The following is a 20,865-nucleotide window of genomic DNA, read 5'->3' on the forward strand; positions in this document are numbered from 1 at the left end:
GACTGAGCCCCACGCTGCTCAACACCCTCTGAGGGAGTTCAGGGTGGAGTGAGGTGCTCTGTGCTCCAGGGAGTCTGGTGAGACAGCTCTTTAGATAGTTGGATGTTTTTAGGAACAGATTTTATGATCTCAATCCTGGCATCTCCTCATATCTAGAGGAGCACTAAATCCCTTCATGGTGACATCAGATCCTCATGACTAACAAAAACCTTTTGTAAAATGAGTGCTTCATGGTATTCCTAAGTCAGTTCAGTTGTGTCCGACTCTGTGCGACCCCATAGATGGGAGCCCACCAGGGACCCCCATCCCTGGAATTCTCCAGGCAAGAACATTGGAGTGGGTTGCCATCTCCTTCTCCAAGGCATCAAAGTGAAAAGTGAAAGTGAAGTCGCTCAGCTGTGTCCGACCCTCAGCAACCCCATGGACTGCAGCCTTCCAAGCTCTTCCGTCCATGGCATTTTCCAGGCAAGAGTATTGGAGTGGGGTGCCATTGCCTTCTCTGGTATTGAACTCCTCTGTCACCAAAACCTTATATATGGACTTGCCCCCACTGCTGCTTTGGAGCAGTCTCTCAGAGCTATCTGAGAGTCTGCCTCCCAGGCTGCAGTCCTCATTTTGCCCCCCAATAAAACTTAAAACTCACAACTCTCAAGTTGTACATCTTTTTTTAGTTGACACTGCCAATACTTCATGTTTGCAAAAACTTATGGGCCACGTCGTGCAGAAAGTTTTTTCCTCCTTTCTAATGCTGGCTTCAATGACAAAGTCCCCATTCCAGTTATCTATATGTGTATAACAAATCACTCCCAAATCTAATGACTTAAAAACATCTTTATCTTGTTCATAAATCTTACATTTGGGCAGAGCTCAGCCTGATGACTGCCGCTCTGTGATGTCTGGGTTGTTCGCTGCTGCAGTAATGTGTGGTCTCACAGTGGCTCTCTCCGGGATCGTGGCCTCAGAGTAGATAAACTTACACAGTGGCTCAGGGTTCCCAGGGGTAGCAATCCAAGAGATCAAGGCAGAAGCTTCAGGGACTTTTCTGACCTAGCCATGGTTGTCACGCAGGATCACTTTTGCTGTATTCTGTTGGCCACAGACCAGCCCTGACTCAGTGTGGGAGGGAACTACACAAAGGCAAGGCTATCAGGAAGCAGAGATCAACCATGAACATTTATTGGAAGAATAGATGCTAAAGCTGATGCTGCGATACTTTAGCCACTTGATACGAAGAACTGACTCATGAGAAAAGACCCTGGTGCTCCTTGGAAGAAAAGCTATGACCAACGTAGATAGCATGTTAAAAAGCAGAGACATTACTTTGCCAACAAAGGTGCGTCTAGTCAAAGCTATGGTTTTTCAAGGAGTCATGTATGGATGGGAGAGTTGACTATAAAGAAAGCTGAGCACCAAAGAATTGATGCTTTTGAAGTGTGGTGTTGGAGACTGAACAGCACAGACAGTGTTGAGCCCCTTGGACTGCAAGGAGATCCAGCCAGTCCCTCCTAAAGGGAATCAGTCGTGTAGTTATTGGAAAGACTGATGCTGAAGCTGAAACTCCAATACTTTGCCACCTGATGAGAAGAACTCACTCGTTGGAAAAGACCCTGATGCTGGGAAAGATTGAAGGTGGGAGGAGAAGGGAACGACAGGATGAGATGGTTGGCTGGTACCACCAACTTGATGGACATGAGTCTGAGTAAGCTCCGGGAGTTGGTGATGGACAGGGAAGCCTGGCGTGCTGCAGTCCATGGGGTCGCCAAGAGTCAGACACGACTGAGTGATTGAACTGAACTGAGGATGTGACAAATGTGTACCGCAAAGCTTCAGCGGTTGTTCCACTAGAAAGAAGAGATCAGGACACGTGTTTTCTGTGCTCCTTCCAGCCACTGTGTTGTCTTTATTAGACGGGATTAAGAGGCAGAGAGCATTTGTATTTATTTCCTTCAATGGACTGGCAGTCACGTTATCCATCCTGGCTCTTGAAGAATCCGTCTTGACTCTGCTCACTCAGTTTTCACATTGTATCATAGACGGAGGACATTCTGGACGCTGGCTTTAAAATGAGAGTAAGGCATCCAAACTACTGTGGAAGCAGCAGCCATCCTGTCTCAGCTCCTAACTTCACACTGAGCGGTAAAAAAAGAAATAAATGGAGACAAACGGTGCTTTGGTTTGGGAAATAATGTTTACGTGCACAGAATGCATCCACTTAAGTCTTTTAAAAACCAATTGTTCTAATGACTTTATTGCTCTGTAACAAAATAAACCAAACTGACATTGATTGCAAGGTCACTGAACTAAAGTTTAACTGTATTAATAAGATGAGAGTCTGAATGCTAGGAGGAGGCTGGAGGAGGAAGGCATCACAGTATATTGTGTTCTTGTAAACAGTAGTACATACAGAGTAAGAGGGACTCCTCTAGTTGATGCTAAATAGGACCAAGTGCCTCTGCTTGCAGAGGGATGAAGCATTATGGATTACATTCCATTTTACATCTGCTGGGGCAAAATATCCTGCCCTAAAGAAGAATGGATTCCAATCTGGCTACTTTTCTCCTAAGAGGCTGTTTCTGTTTCTCCTCCATGATTCCGATTCCCTGTAAGGTGGGCTCAACCTCCAAAAGGGAGTCCTATGGGATGGCAGGAGGGGGAACTTCCCCCAATACAGAAGATGTCAAATGAAGATGAAGCTCTCACGGAGACTTTCTGCCACATTCACGTCCCCAGCTCCATCTCCTCGGGGAAAGAGTTTCATCATTGAAAGGAAAGGGCTGTATAGCTGTCAATAAATAAGAGCTCTCTGCCCTACCTTCCCCCGCTTGACCCACCACCACCCTGCTTCGTATCCTGCATCTGGTAGTGAGAGTGGCAGGAGGGACTGCCTGACGGCAATTGCAGGGCACATCAGGTCTTCAAGTTGCTGCCACATCAGCTTAGCCCACATATTAACACACACCACCAGGAGGTACTCGGAGGACAGCAATTTGGCTGGATTGTAAAGTGGGGGTGGGGGTCAGTGGGGAGCACTGGCATGTTAGGGGTTAGGGAGTAGGGCTTCCTGCTGCTCTTCAGAAAGACTGCAGGGCTCTCACATGTGACGATGCTGACTGGTGGGTACTGGGGATAAAGGTCTGGAGCCAGAATCACACTTGGCTACGTGGATCCGAGCCTCATCCGGGGGCCACCCCTCAGACTGGAGCGCCCTCCAGCGGGTTAACTTACACCACATGGAAGGGGAGGGAGGTGAGTTCTGGGGGACAACAGTGGTTACCACCTGCTGGGTACCGCACTTGGCTTGCACTTGGCTCCACAAGCTGAAGCTCTCAGCCTCACCCCCACCTTGGGCAGCCATGGGCCCCCTGCCTTGAGGCTGTTCCCCCACAGTCTCAGACCCTTGAGTCTCGTCTCACTGTTTCCTGGGTAGCTGGTCAGTGCGGCAGCTCCTCTGGGTTAACACAGTGTGAGATGAGGCGTCACCCCAGGGCTTGCCGACTTCCAAAGGAGGGGCCGGCAATCAGATGTTTTCTAGAACATCGAGGGGGACCAGGCCTCTCTTCTTTCCACTGAGCACTCTGATAAAGCCGTCTTGTTCTTCTTCAGAAGCCACACAGATCTGAATAAAAGGAAGGAGAAAAAAAAGACATGTGTAAAAAGGAAAGAAGCCAGAACCCACGGCTTGTGTCACTGCTGGCTGAGGTCAGCAGACACCAAATTGGAAAAGAGGGACTGGTTTAGGGAAATTGTGGCTTGGACAGAAAAATATTTGGTAAGAATTTAGGCACCACCCTGGGTTTGGAACTAGATCGAGGCATTGAATGTTTTCTGAGATTCAGCTTTATGAATGAGGATCAGTACAGCAGGACTGGAGGTGATGATTCTGTGTTCCCTTCACAAGTGTCCCTGTTGAGAGACCCCAGAAGGACAGAATGAGATAACATTTAGCACAGAGCCTAGCATGCACCACTCAATGAGTCCTTGATGCATTATTTTATAATCCAAAATAACAGCCACCACTTAGAGGGCTCCTGTCATATACCTGGAAGTTTATACGTAAAATATCAGGAAGTCAAAGGAAGCTATTTCATTCCTGGTCCCAGACAAACAGATGCTAATATCTTGCATACTTTGGGGCTTCCCAGATGGCACAGTGGCAAAGAATCTGCTTGCTAATGGATGAGACACAAGAGACGTGGGTTTGATCCCTGGGTTGGGAAGATTCCCTGGAGAAGGAAATAGCAACCCACTCCAGTATTCTTGCCTGGAGAATCCCATGGACAGAGGAGCCAGGCAAGCTACACTCCATGGAGTCCCAAAGAGTTGGACATGACTGAGTACACACACACTCATTTCTTGTATATTTCAGAGCAAGATCGCCTACACTAGACTTTAAAAGGAGGTGGTTAATATCCACTTGGGTACTTTGTCATTCACGCTTTACATAACATTGAAGGGCATGTAAGGGCCTCCCTTGTGGCTCAGCTGGTAAAGAGTCTGCCTGCAATGCGGGAGACCTGGGTTCAATTCCTGGGTTGGGAAGATCCCCTGGAGAAGGGAACAGCTACCCACTCCAGTATTCTGGCCTGGAGAATTCCCTGGACTCTATAGTCCATGGGGTCACAGAGTTGTACACAACTGAGTGACTTTCAAATGGAATGGAAAGGTGGGTATGTTCCAGCTGTAAGTGAGAAGTGGTTTCAAAGGGCTGTTGCTGTGTTGTGAGTTTCTCCTGTTGAACTTGCTACCAAGTGTGGCGGGTTGTGTCTTAGGTTGAATTCCCTAGGAACAGAGCCTGAGATAAGAATCCTTGCACAAGTGGCCTGCTGTGGGAGTGCTCTGGGGAAGTGGGAAGTGAGGGAAATAGGATGGGGCAAGAGAAGGAGCTGGAAAGCTTGTGGGCTCAGCTGGACGTGAACCTCAGCCTGATCCCACAGCAAGCTCCAGAGTTTTAACTGTGTCATTGACCCCTTAGAAGCAAGGGGTCTGGCAGTTTGGACCACATGTTAGATATTAGATATCATTGTAGAGTGAGAAGCATAACCTCTCTGGGAGGCAGCTCTCTGGGGGATTCGCTGGAGAAAGGGCAGCTATGAGTTGTTAGTCATTGACACAGCAACTAGAAGATGGTGCCCCCGTCTAGTGATGCAGGCAGGGCACCAACAGAAACCAACAGAGTGGGCCCTTCTTTGACACAGAATAAGGAGCTTTATAGTTACATATCAGGATACTTCGAGAGCCTGATGTGTGACTCCTGGCACTGGGGGCACACCACGGACTGGTGTCTGGTTCATGTTTCAGAACGAACAAAGCTAGTGGAGGTGATGGAATTCCAGTAGAGCTGTTTCAAATCCTGAAAGATGATGCTGTGAAAGTGCTGCACTCAATATGCCAACAAATTTGGAAAACTCAGCAGTGGCCACAGGACTGGAAAAGGTCAGTTTTCATTCCAATCCCAAAGAAAGGCAATGCCAAAGAATGCTCAAACTACCGCACAACTGCACTCATCTCACACGCTAGTAAAGTAATGCTCAAAATTCTCCAAGCCAAGCTTCAGCAATACGTGAACTGTGAACTTCCTGATGTTCAAGCTGGTTTTAGAAAAGGCAGAGGAACCAGAGATCAAATTGCCAACATCTGCTGGATCATGGAAAAAGCAAGAGAGTTCCAGAAAAACATCTATTTCTGCTTTATTGACTATGCCAAAGCCTTTGACTGTGTGGATTACAATAAACTGTGGAAAATTCTGAAGGAGATGGGAATACCAGACCACCTGACCTGCCTCTTGAGAAATCTGTATGCAGCTCAGGAAGCAACAGTTAGAACTGGACATGGAACAACAGACTGGTTCCAAACAGGAAAAGGAGTATGTCAAGGCTGTATATTGTCACCCTGCTTATGTAACTTCTATGCAGAGTACATCATGAGAAATGCTGGACTGGAAGAAGCGCAAGCTGGAATCAAGATTGCTGGGAGAAGTATCAATAACCTCAGATATGCAGATGATACCATCCTTATGGCAGAAAGTGAAGAGGAACTAAAAAGCCTCTTGATGAAAGTGGCAGAGGAGAGTGAAAAAATTGGCTTAAAGCTCAACATTCAGAAAACGAAGATCATGGCATCTGGTCCCATCACTTCATGGGAAATAGATGGAGAAACAGTGGAAACAGTGTCAGAGTTTATTTCTTTGGGCTCCAAAATCACTGCAGATGGTAACTGTAGCCATGAAATTAAAAGACGCTTACTCCTTGGAAGAAAAGTTATGACCAACATAGATAGTATATTGAAAAGCAGAGACATTACTTTGCCAACTAAGGTCCATCTAGTCAAGGCTATGGTTTTTCCTGTGGTCATGTATGGATATGAGAGTTGGACTGTGAAGAAGGCTGAGCGCCAAAGAATTGATGCTTTTGAACTGTGGTGTTGGAGAAGACTCTTGAGAGTCCCTTGGACTGCAAGATCTAACCAGTCCCTTCTGAAGGAGATCAGCCCTGGGATTTCTTTGGAAGGGATGATGCTGAAGCTGAAACTCCAGTACTTTGGCCACCTCATGCGAAGAGCTGACTCATTGGAAAAGTCTTTGCTGCTGGGAGGGATTGGGGGCAGGAGGAGAAGAGGACGACAGAGGATGAGACGGCTGGATGGCATCACAGACTAGATGGACGTGAGTCTGAGTGAACTCTGGGAGATGGTGATGGACAGGGAGGCCTGGCGTGCTGCGATTCATGGGGTCGCAGAGTCGGACACGACTGAGCGACTGAACTGAGCTGAACTGAACTGTGGGTTAAGTGCCCCCCTTGGCTCCATCCCATGGTGGGCCTATCTGGCTAAAGTCCTACAGTCTAACTCACTTCTGAGAGCATATATGCTAATAAGGTTTCCCCTTGCATTGCCTCCAAGCTTGTGTGTGTGTGTGTGCTCAGTCACTTCAGCCCTGTGTTAGACTCCTTGCAACCCTATGGACTGTAGCCTGCCAGGCTCTTCTATCCATGGCATTTTCCTGGCAAGAATACTGGAGTGGGTTGCCATGCCTTCCTCCAGGGGATGCTCCCAACCCAGGGATCGAACCCATGTTTCCTGCGTCTTGGGCACTGCAAGTGGATTCTTTACCTCTGAGCCACTTGGGAAGTCCTGCCTCCAACCTCACTGACAGTTAAATATGCTGCCACTTAGAGCAGATAAACATTCATTTTATTTCAAAAGATTTCTTGCCTACCACTCTTGGATTCAGTCTTCCTCTCAAAAATACCTGGGAAAAGATAGGGAACTGGAGGTGGAGAAAAAAATGTCGAAATACTAAACACACAGACTGACAACCATTCCAGAAGCTGAAATTTCTCTAAGACCTTTGGAGGTGAGCTCAACTGATGACAGGAGCAAGTTGTGCTGCTGGACTAAGGATAAATCTACCAGACTAAAAGATGCCACAGACAGGCTTGGTTGACATCAACAGTCATCATTGCCCTCTTCCCATGCAGCAGAGTGGGGACTTTTGTTCTGTTGTTGATCTGTAGCCTACAGGACTCAGATAAATCCTAATTGTTCCAAATGTGTTTCTGTCCTCTGTGCCAGCGATTCGCCTAGTGGTTCCCATGGGACTCGTTCTAGCCAATGAAACAGGAAGGACTATCTCCTTGGAAACTTCTGGGAGGATTTGTTTTCTTCTTGTAAGAAATGCACTGGGAAGAAAAATCTCTTTCTTCTGGCAAGGATTTTTGGAGGGCCTGCAACCCTCTGTGACCACTAGGGGAGGTGGCTAACATTTCAACGTTAGCAGAACAGAGGGATGGAGGAATCTAGATCCTTGATCCTGGGATCAAACTGCTGAATTACAAAGCCAAGAACTGCCCTGTATTAGTAAAACATACCTCTGGAGGTCGACTCAACTGCAGTTTTGCGACTTGAGATATGTATTGGTTTACTACTGCTATCATAACAAATTACCATGAACTCAGTGGCTTTCAACAACACAATCTAATATGTATACATATAGCTGACTCACTTTGTGGTACATTGTAAAGCAACTATACTCCAATAAAAATTAATTTAAAAAATAAAATAAAAAATATTGGGGCTACCAAAACAAAACAAAACACCCCAACAGTCTGGTGTCACAGTTATCTAAGTCCTGTATCTGGTGGGCTTGGCTAATTTTCTCTGCTCTGGGTTTCACAAGGCCAATATCAAGGAGTCAGCAGGTCCTATTCCCTTATCTTCTCTCCTGTTTCTCTAGGAGAGAATCCTGTTCCAGGCTGATTTAGGTTGTTGCTGAATTTAGTTACTTGTAGCTGTAGGCCTGAGGTCCCGGTTTCCTTGCTGGCTGCCAGCCCTGGGTCATTCTCAGTTTCTAGAGGCCACTTGAACTCCCTGACTTGAGGCCCCTTCTTACATCTTCATCCAGCAAGGGTGGGCTGAGTCCTTCCCACACTGAATCTCTCTCTGACCTACCCTTCTGCCTCATCTCTCTTCTACCCTCTTTTGCGGCATCTCTCTGGCTCCCGGAAGCTATACTTCACTGCCTTTAAGGACCCAAGTGATTAGATTTGGCCAATTTAGACAGTCCAGGCTACCCCCTGCCACAGGGTCCATAACCTGTGACATAATTACGTCTGCCAAGTTGCTTTTGCACATGAAACAAATTTCCTGTGGTTGCTGTAACAAATTACACTAAGTCCCTTAAATACAAACCAGTTCCATTCCAAGACATGTCTAAGTCCAAGTTGTTCATAAGTCCAACAAAGTTAGCCAAGTTACCCAACTAACACAGTCAGTTATACAGTACTATACTGTAAAAGGTTTATAATATTGGGTTAGATAAAATGTACCTTCAGTTTTTAAGTAAAAATAAAAGACAGTTTTCATTTTCACCAAGAACTTTATTGAACAACATATTCACCATTTTGTTCCACTACCTTCTGCCTCCATCTTCCCAACTTTTAATCTTTTTGAGCAAAGAACTATTCCAGGTGCCTTTTACAGTCTTTCCATGAACTGAACTTTTTATCCATTAAGATAATCTTATAAAGAAATAAATAGACATCTGAAGGTGTGGTATTTTGTGAATACAGCAAATGAATCATAACTTTCCAGCCAAGCTGTAACAGTTTTTGCCTGGTTATCAAAGAAATATGCAGCCTTGCATTATCCTGTTGGGAGACTGAGTTTTCTGTTGACTAATTTCAGATGCTTTTCATCAAGTGCTGCTTTCATTTTGTCTAACTGGGAGCAGTACTTGGACTTAATTGTTTCTTTTTCTTGGAGGAGCCCATAACAGAGGAGTCTCTTCCAACCCACCATATACAAAACATCACCTTCTTTGAATGAAGAGCAGCCTTAGGTCTGGTTGGTGGTGGTTCACTGTCTCTTCCATTCTACATAATTGTACAGGATCCACTTCATTGCTCATCACAATTTGTTAATGGAACACATTTTTGTTACATTTAAGAAAGGAATTGTATGTGGAAATATGGTCAAGAAGGTTTTTTTTCACTTAACTTATGTGGAACCCAAATATCAAAGCGATGAACATAACCAAGCTGGTGCAAAAGATTTTCAGTGCTAGATTTGGATATTTTGTGTATGTTGGCTATCTCCCAAGTGGTGTAACGTTGACTGTTCTCAGTTAATGTCTCGATCTGATCACTATCGACTGCAACTGCTCTACCTGACTGTGGAGCATTGTCTAGTGAGATATCTCTAGGATGAAAAGTGCAAAAGTGCACTTTTGGCACTTTTGATCAGTCACAGCATCATCTCCATACAGTGCACAAATCTTTTTATGCATTTCAGTTGTGTTTTTATCTTTCTTGAAATAATAAAGCATAATATGCTGATAATGTTGCTTTTTACTTCCATCTTCAATATAAAAATGCTACACAAAAATTCACCAATTTTGATTTTTAAAAAAACGCAGGCTGACATGACAGATGTTACACTATACAATCCACCAAAACTGTTTTGAATGAAGTTAAAGACAACTAAGCACTACTAGAGCCAACTTCTGAAAAAAACAAGAGACACTTTGGGGCCAACCCGATACTTCCCATGCAAATAACACATAAAAAAGAAACACAAAAAATAAAGAAGACATTTTTACAGGACAGTATGTTGAAAAGTACAGCAGTACAATATGACAGCTGGCACTGCGTACACAGGCAAGAGGAGGGAGAGAAGGTGGGAGATGGGAGAGCGGAAGGATCGTCAGCAAGAGAAAACGGAGGGCAAGCTGTAATTTCACTCACACCTGACCCTGATGGCAAAGGTTCTGGTTCCTTGCTGGATTCAATTCTATCTACCCTCTTGAAAAAAATGATCCAGCGATGTCTGGGAAGTAGTTCTTTTTTCCTCATCATAGATGACACAATAGCACTGGACTGCATTCTGAACAGCTGCTTCAACCTTCGTGGATCGTTCTATGTTTGGGTCCTGCATGTCGAAAGCTAACAGTGCCTCCTCAGATAAAGAAAACCCCCTTGTCACTTCCTGTGGCGTGAGTTCCTTTGGTTCCTCAGCAGTATCAGCTACATCACCACTGCTTTTACACGTGTTTCTGGACATCCTGGGTTTGAAATAAAGATACTGTCTTACTGTTCTCTATACAGCACTGCATGTAAAGTACACAAAAGCACAGCCACTTGTAGAGGATGCATGCACAGACAATGCACACCAGACACGTGAACTAATAACTACGTGACTGGACATGTGAACACACGTTCACATCTTTGAAAGTGTGCAACTTCAAGGTTCCTATGTAGGGGACTTACTGTGCCACAGATTTGGTAAACTAAAATAACACAAATTCTGGAGAGCAGAGTCCCCAGATCAGGGTGCTGGCAGGGCTGTGGTCTCTCCAGAGGCTCTAAGTGAGAATCTATTTCCTTGCCTTCAGCTTCCTGAGGCCACCCACATTCCTTGGCTCATGGCCCCTTCCTTTATTTTCGAGGCCAGCAACACAGCATCTTCACATTCCTCTTTCTTCCTCTCTCTCTACTTCCATTGCCATCTCCTCTGACTCTGACCCTCCTGTCTCTTATAAGACCCCCTGTGATTACATTAGGTTTACCTGGATAACCTACATCTCAAGATCCTGAACTGAAAGAAAACCTGCTGCGGAGGGAAGAGGGCTGATTAAGGAGAAAACACTGTGCGGAAATAAACAGTGAATTAAAATCAATGTCAGGAGTGGTCGAAGTCTGCATAGACACTTCAGAAAACTGAAATGAAGTGGGGGACTATCTTGAAACATTCTTCTAAGAAGTGAAGTGATACGTGGGAAGCAATAACGAGATGAAAACCGTAAGGACAAAACAGTAAAACAGATGATCCAACTGAAGAGTTATTATCCTGAAGGAAGAAGGATTAAGATCAAAAGGCAAATGACAAACAGGGAAATGTTGGCCACGTATGGCAGATCAGGTGTCAATAGTTTTAAGGGAGAAAATGTTTTCAGTAGCCTAAGAAAGTACGTAAACAGATTATACATAAAGAAATACAGGGGCTTCCCTGGTGGCCCAGTGGTTAGACATCTGCCTTGCAATGCAGGGGACATTGGTTGACTCTCTAGTCTGAGATGATTCTACATGCCGCAGGACACTAAGCCTGTGTGCCACAACTACTGAACACGCTCTAGAGCCTGCAAACCGCAGCTACGAGTCTGTGTGCCACAGCTACTGAAGCCTGAGCACCCTAGAACCTCTACTCCACAAGGGAAGCCACTGCAACGAGAAGCCCGACCAGAAGCCCGCACCCAGAGAGTAGCCACCACATAGCAACAAAGAGCCATCACAGTCAGAAAGAAAAATAAATAAATTCTTTTTAAAAAAGAAACACAAATGCCCAATACATACACGATAAAATTTCAACTTCCCTAACCATCCAGGAAATAAGGATTAACATGAAATATTACTCACTTCTAAAAATGACAGATATCATTTTTATCCTATACAAATACGTAATAAACAGTAATACTCAGTCCTGGCAAGGATGTGGCAACCTGAATATACTCAAAAATAGCTGATGTGGGTGTAAACTGGCATAAACTTTTGGGAGGCAGTATGTATCAAGAACTGGAAAAATGGTTTATTGGTTTCCTGTAAATTCTAAAGTATTTTCTAAAGAAGGAATCAGAGTTATGGAAAAAAACTTAGATTTAGAGGTGTTCATTGCAGTTACCCATAATAGTTTTTTTTAAAATTCTGAATATCCAGTCACAGAGGAATACTAAATACTTTCTTGTACATCTGTACATCTTGTACAGCTGGCAAACTTTTTCTGTAAAGGACTAAATAGTAAATATTTGCAGGCCTTGTGGTCTCCACTGCAATTACTCAACTTAGCTGCTGCAGTATGAAAGCAGCCATAAGCAATATGTAATGAATGAGTGCAGCAATGTTCCAATAAACTTTGTTTTAAAAACAGGGCCAGACTGATGCCACCTCTGATCTATATGATGATATGTTATATAATTGCTAAAACCTGTGTTTTGACAAACATTTAATAACTAAGTTAATAAAAGTTGGGAAACTAAATAGAATATGATATCAAAATAAGAAAAATTTGGTGGAAAATAACACACAGGTATTTATGTTGATCATTGCTTGATGGTTGAACTACCTTGATCTTGGTTTTCTTCTTTATAATTTTGGGGGGTATTTTTCAAATTTTCTCCACAATAAATGCATTTTAGTTTTATAATCTAAAAATGATTTATCCATTAAAATGTTTTTATAGAACATAAGATTCAATTAAAATAGTTCTCCAGGGATGATGGAATCATGGATGAATTAAAAAATAGTTTTATGGTATTTAAGTTGATCTCATAAAGATAGTTTTTAAATCTCAAAAATGAGGAAAACATACTTTTGTGTCAGTGCAAACTCTCGATATGTTCTTGACAAAAAGATAACTTAATTCTATTTGTAGCAAAAGTTCTGTGGAAACAGTAATGTAATAACTGTAAGATAAATGAACCCCAGAGGCAGAAATGTGATTTAATCACAGAGATGTGTTAAATTTGTTTTCAGAATCAAATTTCTTCTATTTCCCTGCTAATGACCATTTGTCTCTTTATATTTTTAGACATAAATAGCATGCTATTTTCTGATGTTTGCTGCTGTTGTTTTAGTTGCTAAAGTTGTGTCTGACTCTTTTGGGACCCCCTGGACTGTAGCCTGTCAGACTCCTCTGTCCATGAAATTTCCTAGGCAAGAATAATACTGGAGTGGGTTGCCATTTCCTCTTCCAAGGGATCTTCCCGATCCAGGGACTGAACCTGCGTCTCTTACACTGCAGGCAGGTTCTTCACCCCTGAGCAACCAGGGAAGCTTTCTGATGTTTATTAGGTAATCTCTCGGGAGGCCTTGGCTGCTGCAGATGGATGTCCCATTTAGGCAGCAAGGGTAGTGACTCTGCTCAGCACTGATCCGTGGCGGCTGGGCACTGTGCTGGCACTTTACACAGGTGATAGACGAGACTCTCATCTCCATGCCAAGAGGTAGACACTGCTGTGCCAGTCTTACAGATGAGAACACCGACATTCAGAGGTGATTTTGCCAGAACCACACAGGGCGTAGCCACTTCTGTATGACACTGGGATCTGTGCTTTTGCTATTGCAGCGACCTCCCCTCAGTCAGTAAAAGCGAGATTCAGACTTTTACACCTGAAATAGTTTACGACACTAAAGTGGAGATAAATTTAAATTGCTTCTCAATGATTGATTTTTTAAAATGTAATTTTCTTTCAAGGGGCTGGTATTTCCAAAAATTGCTTGCCACATTGATGACAAAGACTGAAAACAGAGAGTCTGTGTAGAAGCAAAGAGACCTCAGTGCATTTTGCTGACACACATGTAACTGGAAATAAAAATGCCTTCAGTTGTCACAGAACTACTAGAGGACACAAAAGTGAGAAATGGAAATGAAGGTCATTCTCGAATTTTAGCTTTGATCGGAACACCCAGGAAGTCTGTAAAAAGACTAATTCGCTGCCTTTGCCCTGAAGGTTTCTGCTTCAGCAGATCTGGGGTGGAGTCAGAAATCAGCATTTTCAACAAGCTCCCATATTATTCTGATTCAGATGGTGCAAAGGCCACCCCTTAGAAATATCAGGCTAGACAACTATCAGAGGTTATAGCATTTTCCTACAATTATGGGCAGATCCATGTGGTTCCAGGTTCAAGCTGAAATGCTGTGCTGGGTCTTGAAGATGACTCATTAAAGATGCTGGGTGGTTTGTCTCTTCCCTACCCCAGCAGGTTGTCAGCTCAACCATGAGAGTGGAACATACATATATGAGCTCATTTCCAGAAAAAAATTGGGGGTTGGGAGGATATGGTCCAGGGATTGGCGGAAGTCATTGACTGAGCAGCTGTTCCACTTCTGGAAACTGATCAACTTAAGCACATTTTAATTTGCCTTCTGGTTGGTTTCTTGCCATTACCTTCTCCAGGGGATTTTCCCAACCCAGGGATCAAACCTGGATCTCCTGCATTGCAGACAGATTCTTTACCCTCTGAGCTACCAGGGAAGCTCTATTTGTATTTTAGTAACATAAAATAATGTTTAATCTCAAATGGGGAAGCACAAGATTATTCTGAGAAGAAAAATCAAACAAGCTAGCAAAATTACGTAATAATGCTTTGCCAATAAAGATGAACATCCTTCCTGGACATATTTCATTCGGACGACCTTCCAGATTTTGTAACAGGAAGGATACAGTTGAGTAATCTTGGAGAAGTTTGAGACATTGACATGGAATCCAGATGGGAAATGTGAACCATTTGCTTTGTGGGGTGTGTATGGCGTTAGAGATGGGGGTCTCAGTCTGATGTGGGTGATTCCATTGCCTGGAATCAAGAATGACTCACTAAGGCTTCTGTGGCTTCTGAATGAGCAAGAATTTGTTCCCAGGGGTCCTTCTGGTCCCAGGACACTTGCCTTTCCTGGGAATTGACTATGCAAAAGGCACTTTGCATTCTGAGTTTGCTCCACATGGTCCAGGGCACATGGCTCAGTGGAAGGCACTGACTTGAAGCTTGCAGGTCTATCTTTAAGTTCCAGCCTGGCCACTTGCCAGGTTTTTGCCCCTGAGCAAGGCACATCACCTCTATGAGCCATTGTTTCCACATTTATAGGGCATGTGTAAAACTTCAACAAATAAAATATACTGGGTTGGCCAAAAGGTTCGTTGGATTTTTTTCTAGAAGATGGCTCTAGTAGCACTGAGTTGTCTTTAACTTCATTTGAAACAATTTTGTTAGATTGTATTGTGACATCTATCATATCAGCTTGCATTAAAAAAAATCATCAAAATTAGTGAGTTTTTGTGTAGTTATTTTAATATTGAAGACGGAAGAAGTGACATTTTTATTATGCTTTATTATTTCAAGAAAGGTAAAAATGCAACTGAAGCAAAAAAAGATTTGTGCAGTGTATGGAGAAGGTGCTGTGACTGGGCGAATGTGTCAAAAGCGGTTTGAGAAGTTTCGTGTGAGAGATTTCACGCTGGAGGATGCTCTGCAGTTAAGGTCGTGGAACCAAATGGTGAACACGCTGTTCAATAAAGTTCTTGGTGAAAATGAAAAATACGTCTTTTATTTTTACTTAAAAACCAAAGGAAATTTGTAGCCAACCCGATAGGTATATAAGCTTTGTAAGTATTATATAAGCTCAATGTTTGGTTCTCAGGGAAGGCAACTGAGCTTCCTAACATTTTGGTTTTGCCTGTTTAGATCCTGCTACACTAGTATCAGGCTTCCCTGGTGGCTCAGATGGTAAAGAATCCGCCTACAATGTGGGAGACCTGGGTTCGATCCCTGGGTTGGGACGATCCCCTGGAGAAGGGAAAGGCAACCCACTCCAGTATTCTTGCCTGGAGAAGTCCATGAGGTCGCAAAGAGTCAGACACGACTGAGTGATTAAAACACACACACACACACACACACAACATCATTGGACTAAGAATATCTTTTCTCAAAGTGAATACACTCACGTGACTCTACTCATTCAGATTTATTGCTATTTGTCAAATGACTATTACTCTATTTTGGTCACACTTGGTGTATGCTGGTGGGCTTTACTCACCTGATTCTCTTTCAGTGTTATCTGCCCCTGTTCCTTACACCCAATGAAGGTTCTAACACATCTAAAAATCTTCTCATTTTGGTGTACTCTCTGAACAAAGTTGGCTGGAAAGAAGCCAGTTCTGTCTTGAATTTTCCCCTGAAAGCAAAAAACAGGCATGCAGCCATAATTGTAGCATTCACGGTAATGATAGTTACCAAATGATCTTTCTTAAAGACAAAGAAATACTTACTTTCCACCAGTCTTCATTAGAGTCCTCTAGAAGAGTAATCATGTCTCCTGGCCTAAAATGAAGAATGAATGAGTTGGGTGGAGGGTAGAGGGGGTGAAAAAGAGAAAGATGGTATTTTCAAATCAGAAGTGGTAGCTTTTCACTCACCCAAATAATACTAAAATAAAAATGACTTTTATCTGCTCTTCCCACCCATGAAAATAGCTTTGTTAGAGGCTGAATGTATTAAAAAAATTTTTTTTAAACTTTATTTTTATACAGAAATGATCATCTCTGCATTGTAAAAAACTCTAAAACGTGGAAGTCTAAAATATGCAAACCGGAGTTTTTTCATATTCTGTCCCCTAATCCCCCTCCCGCCCTCCAGAGGGGACCACTGTCAGCAGTTTCCTGTGTCTCCTTCTGGACTCTTTTCCACGCACTGACATTTATCCAAAGATATGTAGGTGTATTTGCTGTTTCTTTTGTCTTCCATCTACATCTAGCATGAGGCATTGTCTTTATTATTAGCTGCAACTTCTCAGTACCTTCTTGAAACCAATTTTACTTAATTTCCATTGCCCTTGCCTGCCACTTGTTATATTGGTAGAATCAGGAAGCTTGTTTTAGACTTGTGTGTGTGTGCATGTTATATCCTTCATTAGGAATTACTTGGGTTTAACTGAAGACTTATATGATGTTTCTGCTATAGGTATTGCAGATACAGTGATTATTTGCCATCTCTAATTTGATTTTCACATCCACCTCTGCATGTGTGTGTATGTATGTGTCTTTTATTCCTTCTACTCAGCACCGAATGGCACTTTTACTATCTGAAGACTCATATTATTTTTCAACTTGGGAAAATCTTGTCCATTATTTTTTCACTCTTTTCTCCCAGTCATTTTCTTTCTTCTTTTTTCCTGGAATTTCTAGTCAACATGTGTTGGACTTTCTAGATCAATCATCTATATCTTTTGTCTTTCTTACACATTTTCTGTCTTTAACAAGAAATCTAGTCTAAATTTTTTCTCAATTTAATCTTCCTAATTGCTTAGTTTGTGTATGGGCTTATCTCTTGTAATATTTATATTTATTACAGTACTGAGGGTTTTAGGGAAAATTTAATTTCCAAGAGTTCTTTATCATTTTCTGAATGTCTCCTTTTCACATTTGTCAACTTTATCTTATGGATGGAAGAGCATGATGGATGTTGCTGAGGATATTATTAGATACTAAAAACAATATTTCTTCCCTTTATTAAATTTGTTTCCATTAGGATTAGCTATATTGTTCTTTGTCTTATTGCTTCTTTTTTTGATTGTGCTGAGCAGCATTTGGGATCTTAGTTCCCTGAGCAGGGATTGAACCCATGCCCCCTGCAACAGAAGCACAGTTTATCTTAACACTTTACTTTTCCTTCATGCCAAGGGATTTTGTCCTGCACCTGTGTTTCTTGGCTATTTCTTTATATTCATAACTGAAAACACAGGGTATGAATCTCTGGGTGATTCTCCACTATCAAATACATCTGCGTCTGCAACGTGTGAGGACTAATTTCAAGCTCTGCTTAAGACAGCAGGGTGTGTCAGTTGGTGCATCTCATCTTTGGATGCTTGAAAGTACAGGAGACAAGCAGTATGGGGACTCCCACCACCACCCCAATGGCAAAAACAAGAGCGGCTTTCTTAACCCTGGGAAGGAGAAGCTTCATTTATTTTCCTCCATGTAAAGCTGCCTTTTCTTTCCCTACCAGTCTCTACAAGCTCTGGAGGTCCAGAACTACCTCTAATTCTTTTTCTTTCTCAGTCTTTTGGGCCACACAGGGGCACACTTCCCTGGGCCCGGGTTCCCTTTCTTAGAGCACAGGTGATGGTTTAATTCTAGAGTCAAACACCACTGCTGCCTATTGTTCATTCTAAGCAGTAATAATGGGTTATGAATGAACACTGTTGGGACTCTGTATCAGTTATATATTGCTGTGATAATGCTGTGTAACAAACAGTCCCCAAATCTCAAAGTTTCACTGACATTCTTGGGTGCTGGCTGGGATGACTGGGGTGATTTTGCCTTATTCCATGTTTCTCATACCCAAGAAGGCCAGTTTGGACATTCATGGCATTGCCAGGGCAGCAAATGGAGATGTGAAAAACACGTAAGGCTTCTAATGAATAGGCTCAGAACTGACACACTGTCATTCTGCCTCAAAGCAACTCTGGTGAAAGGAATTGTAAAGTCTCAGGGCAAAGAGCATGGATACAGGGACAGTGACGAATTGGAGCCATTAATGCAATTCAGCCACTGGGACACCTGCACGCTCTTTTGTGAGATCAGTGTCTGTTTGAATATGCTCTTACATAGATGTTTCTCTCTGAGCATTCTTTGGACTCTGGTCATCTTCTTTGACTCTATTTGCTGTAGTCTCCCAAGAAATTCCCAAGATTTGGGGGTTTCTGATAGTGTTTTTCTTATTTTCTAGTACTATTACGGAGATATTCTTTGAAAAATATATTTCTCACACTTGAAGGGATTGGCGCAAGAAGGGAAGTAGATTTGTGTGCTCCCTTTGCTATTCTGGTTCAATCTTCTCTGCTGTCATTTTCAATTCTCAGTTAATATCTATCTTTGTAGGGGATTCCAAATATAACAGGCTTGTTACACCCGAAGCATTAAACACAACTGGCATTTTCGTATTTCAACAGTCACAGTTTCATGCTGATGCCACAGAAAGCGAGGAGGATGAAAATCACTCTTTTCCCAGGTGAGGGATTTAATTAAGCAGCAAGGCTGAAAGTCAATGTAGAAAAATGCTTCTAGCTCCAGCAGATTTATTTAACCTAGTAACCTAAGAAACTGTGTGTTAGCATCAACTAGAGTGACTTTGCTGATGGTTTGGCAGAAATTATAAGTAGGGAATCAAGATTGGAAGAGGCATCTTTCCCTGGGTGTAAAACAATGCTGCCTGAATCCAACCTCTATTTAAAAAACATGTATTTATTTATTTGACTGCACCAGGTCTTAGTTGCAGCATGCAAACTCTTAGCTAAAGCACATGGGGTCTAGTTCTCTGACAGGGATTGAACTTGGGTCCCCCTGCATTGCAGAACATGGAGTCAGCCACTGGATCACCAGGGAAGTCCCTCCAACATCTATTTTTATGGTCTGGATGGTCAATCTTGACCATGCCCAGAGGTGGACAGTCCCTGAGCCCCTGACTCGTGAAATAAACCACACGTTAGAATAAAGCACTCACTGGAATACAAGCTATAATTGTATGCGAAAGATCAGATATCTTGACAGCGTGATAGGGATTCTGTCTTAGGAAAGAGCACTGCCAGCAAATTGCTGAAAATTGCTTGGTGAGTGAGGAGAATTACATTCATCCCTTTATCCTTTGCTGTTCTGTTTACCTGCTCATTCCACAAATATTCTAGACCACTGACTCTGAAAGGATGATTCTACTAGGGATTGGGTATACTTTGCTGAGTAAAGGCCTCACGGGAGCTAATATTCTAGTGAGAAAGACGGATAATAAATAAGAAAATGCATAATTAAACATTTCATAAATAATAAATATAGAATGTGTATGCATAACTAATAAATATATAATTGCAAATTGTCTTCAGGGCTATCAGGGAAATAAACAGGATGCATAAAGAATGAGTGATTCCTATTGATACGACTTAAATACTCTAATCAGGAGGCAGAGACAGCTAATGTGGTTTTCATTTTGGGAAGGATCTTGCTTTAGGGTGGTACTTGAACCCCAAACAACAACAATGCTCTAATATCTGGGTCGGTACATGTGTGGCTTGCGGGGCTTCTGCAGCCCTCTTGCCTCTGCCTGACTGACACTCCCCCAACAATCTCAGCATTCTTTCCTCCTGAGCCCCCCCTTAGATTCTTTCCCACTCCGGGCTCTGGGCAGTTGATCTGAGCAGGTACGTAAGGTAAAATCATTCAGTGTAATGTAATATTTTTAATTTATTTTAAAAAATGCCTTGACCCACTTTGAAACTCTGTCTAGGGACTGATCCGTTCCTCTTAGACAAGTGATTAAATTAACAACCCACACCACCTCCCTTTTGGGGCTCGAATGCTCTGGGGCACTATGTACCAGTCTCGTCCTTAACTGCCCTGGTGTGGGTTCCGGACAGCTCAGGACAGCCTCTGTGACTGGAGCCTGGGACGTTATTCAAATTAGCTAACCCGTGGGGAGCCTGGGAAACCTCACTACCCCAGCTGCTGACCACACGTAAACGGCCCCTACAGCTGCAGCTGCTGTTACCCTGACTCCCCAGTTGCTGGTGTGGTCCTGTGTGGCCACACCACACACTTCACTCTCAACTGTGGGTTCTCTTCTAACCTGTTCTCAACTTAGTCCTATTTCCCTTTCTTCTGCCCGCCTGCTCTCCTGAGGCAGAGCCTTGCCATGGGTCTTGGTAGAACGGAGGCCCAAGGCTTAAAATTCTCCTTCCCGGGGTTGTTCCTAGGATGGACACTGCCAGGCTGACTCTCTACCTCCAGCTGTTTTATGCCTCTGTGTTGACTGGAGCCCTTTCCATGAAATAATTTTT

The 20,865-nt window shown here is 43.1% G+C and overlaps 1 protein-coding gene across 1 annotated transcript in view; it reads right to left on the minus strand.

The window, feature by feature from the left end:
• Positions 1-1,873: 1,873 nt before the first annotated feature.
• Positions 1,874-20,865, minus strand: part of STAC (SH3 and cysteine rich domain) — a 115,990-nt gene continuing 96,998 nt past the window's right edge. Inside the window, exons 9-11 of the mRNA XM_040246285.1 lie at positions 16,310-16,361; positions 16,078-16,215; positions 1,874-3,616 (exon numbers count right to left, since the gene is read on the minus strand). Coding sequence (XP_040102219.1) covers positions 3,518-3,616; positions 16,078-16,215; positions 16,310-16,361 — 289 coding nt within the window. The 3' untranslated portion in view covers positions 1,874-3,517. The remainder of the gene's footprint in view (positions 3,617-16,077; positions 16,216-16,309; positions 16,362-20,865) is intronic.

This window comes from Oryx dammah, unplaced genomic scaffold (assembly GCF_014754425.2).
Source record: "Oryx dammah isolate SB20612 unplaced genomic scaffold, SCBI_Odam_1.1 HiC_scaffold_9, whole genome shotgun sequence".
Lineage (NCBI taxonomy): Eukaryota > Metazoa > Chordata > Mammalia > Artiodactyla > Bovidae > Oryx > Oryx dammah.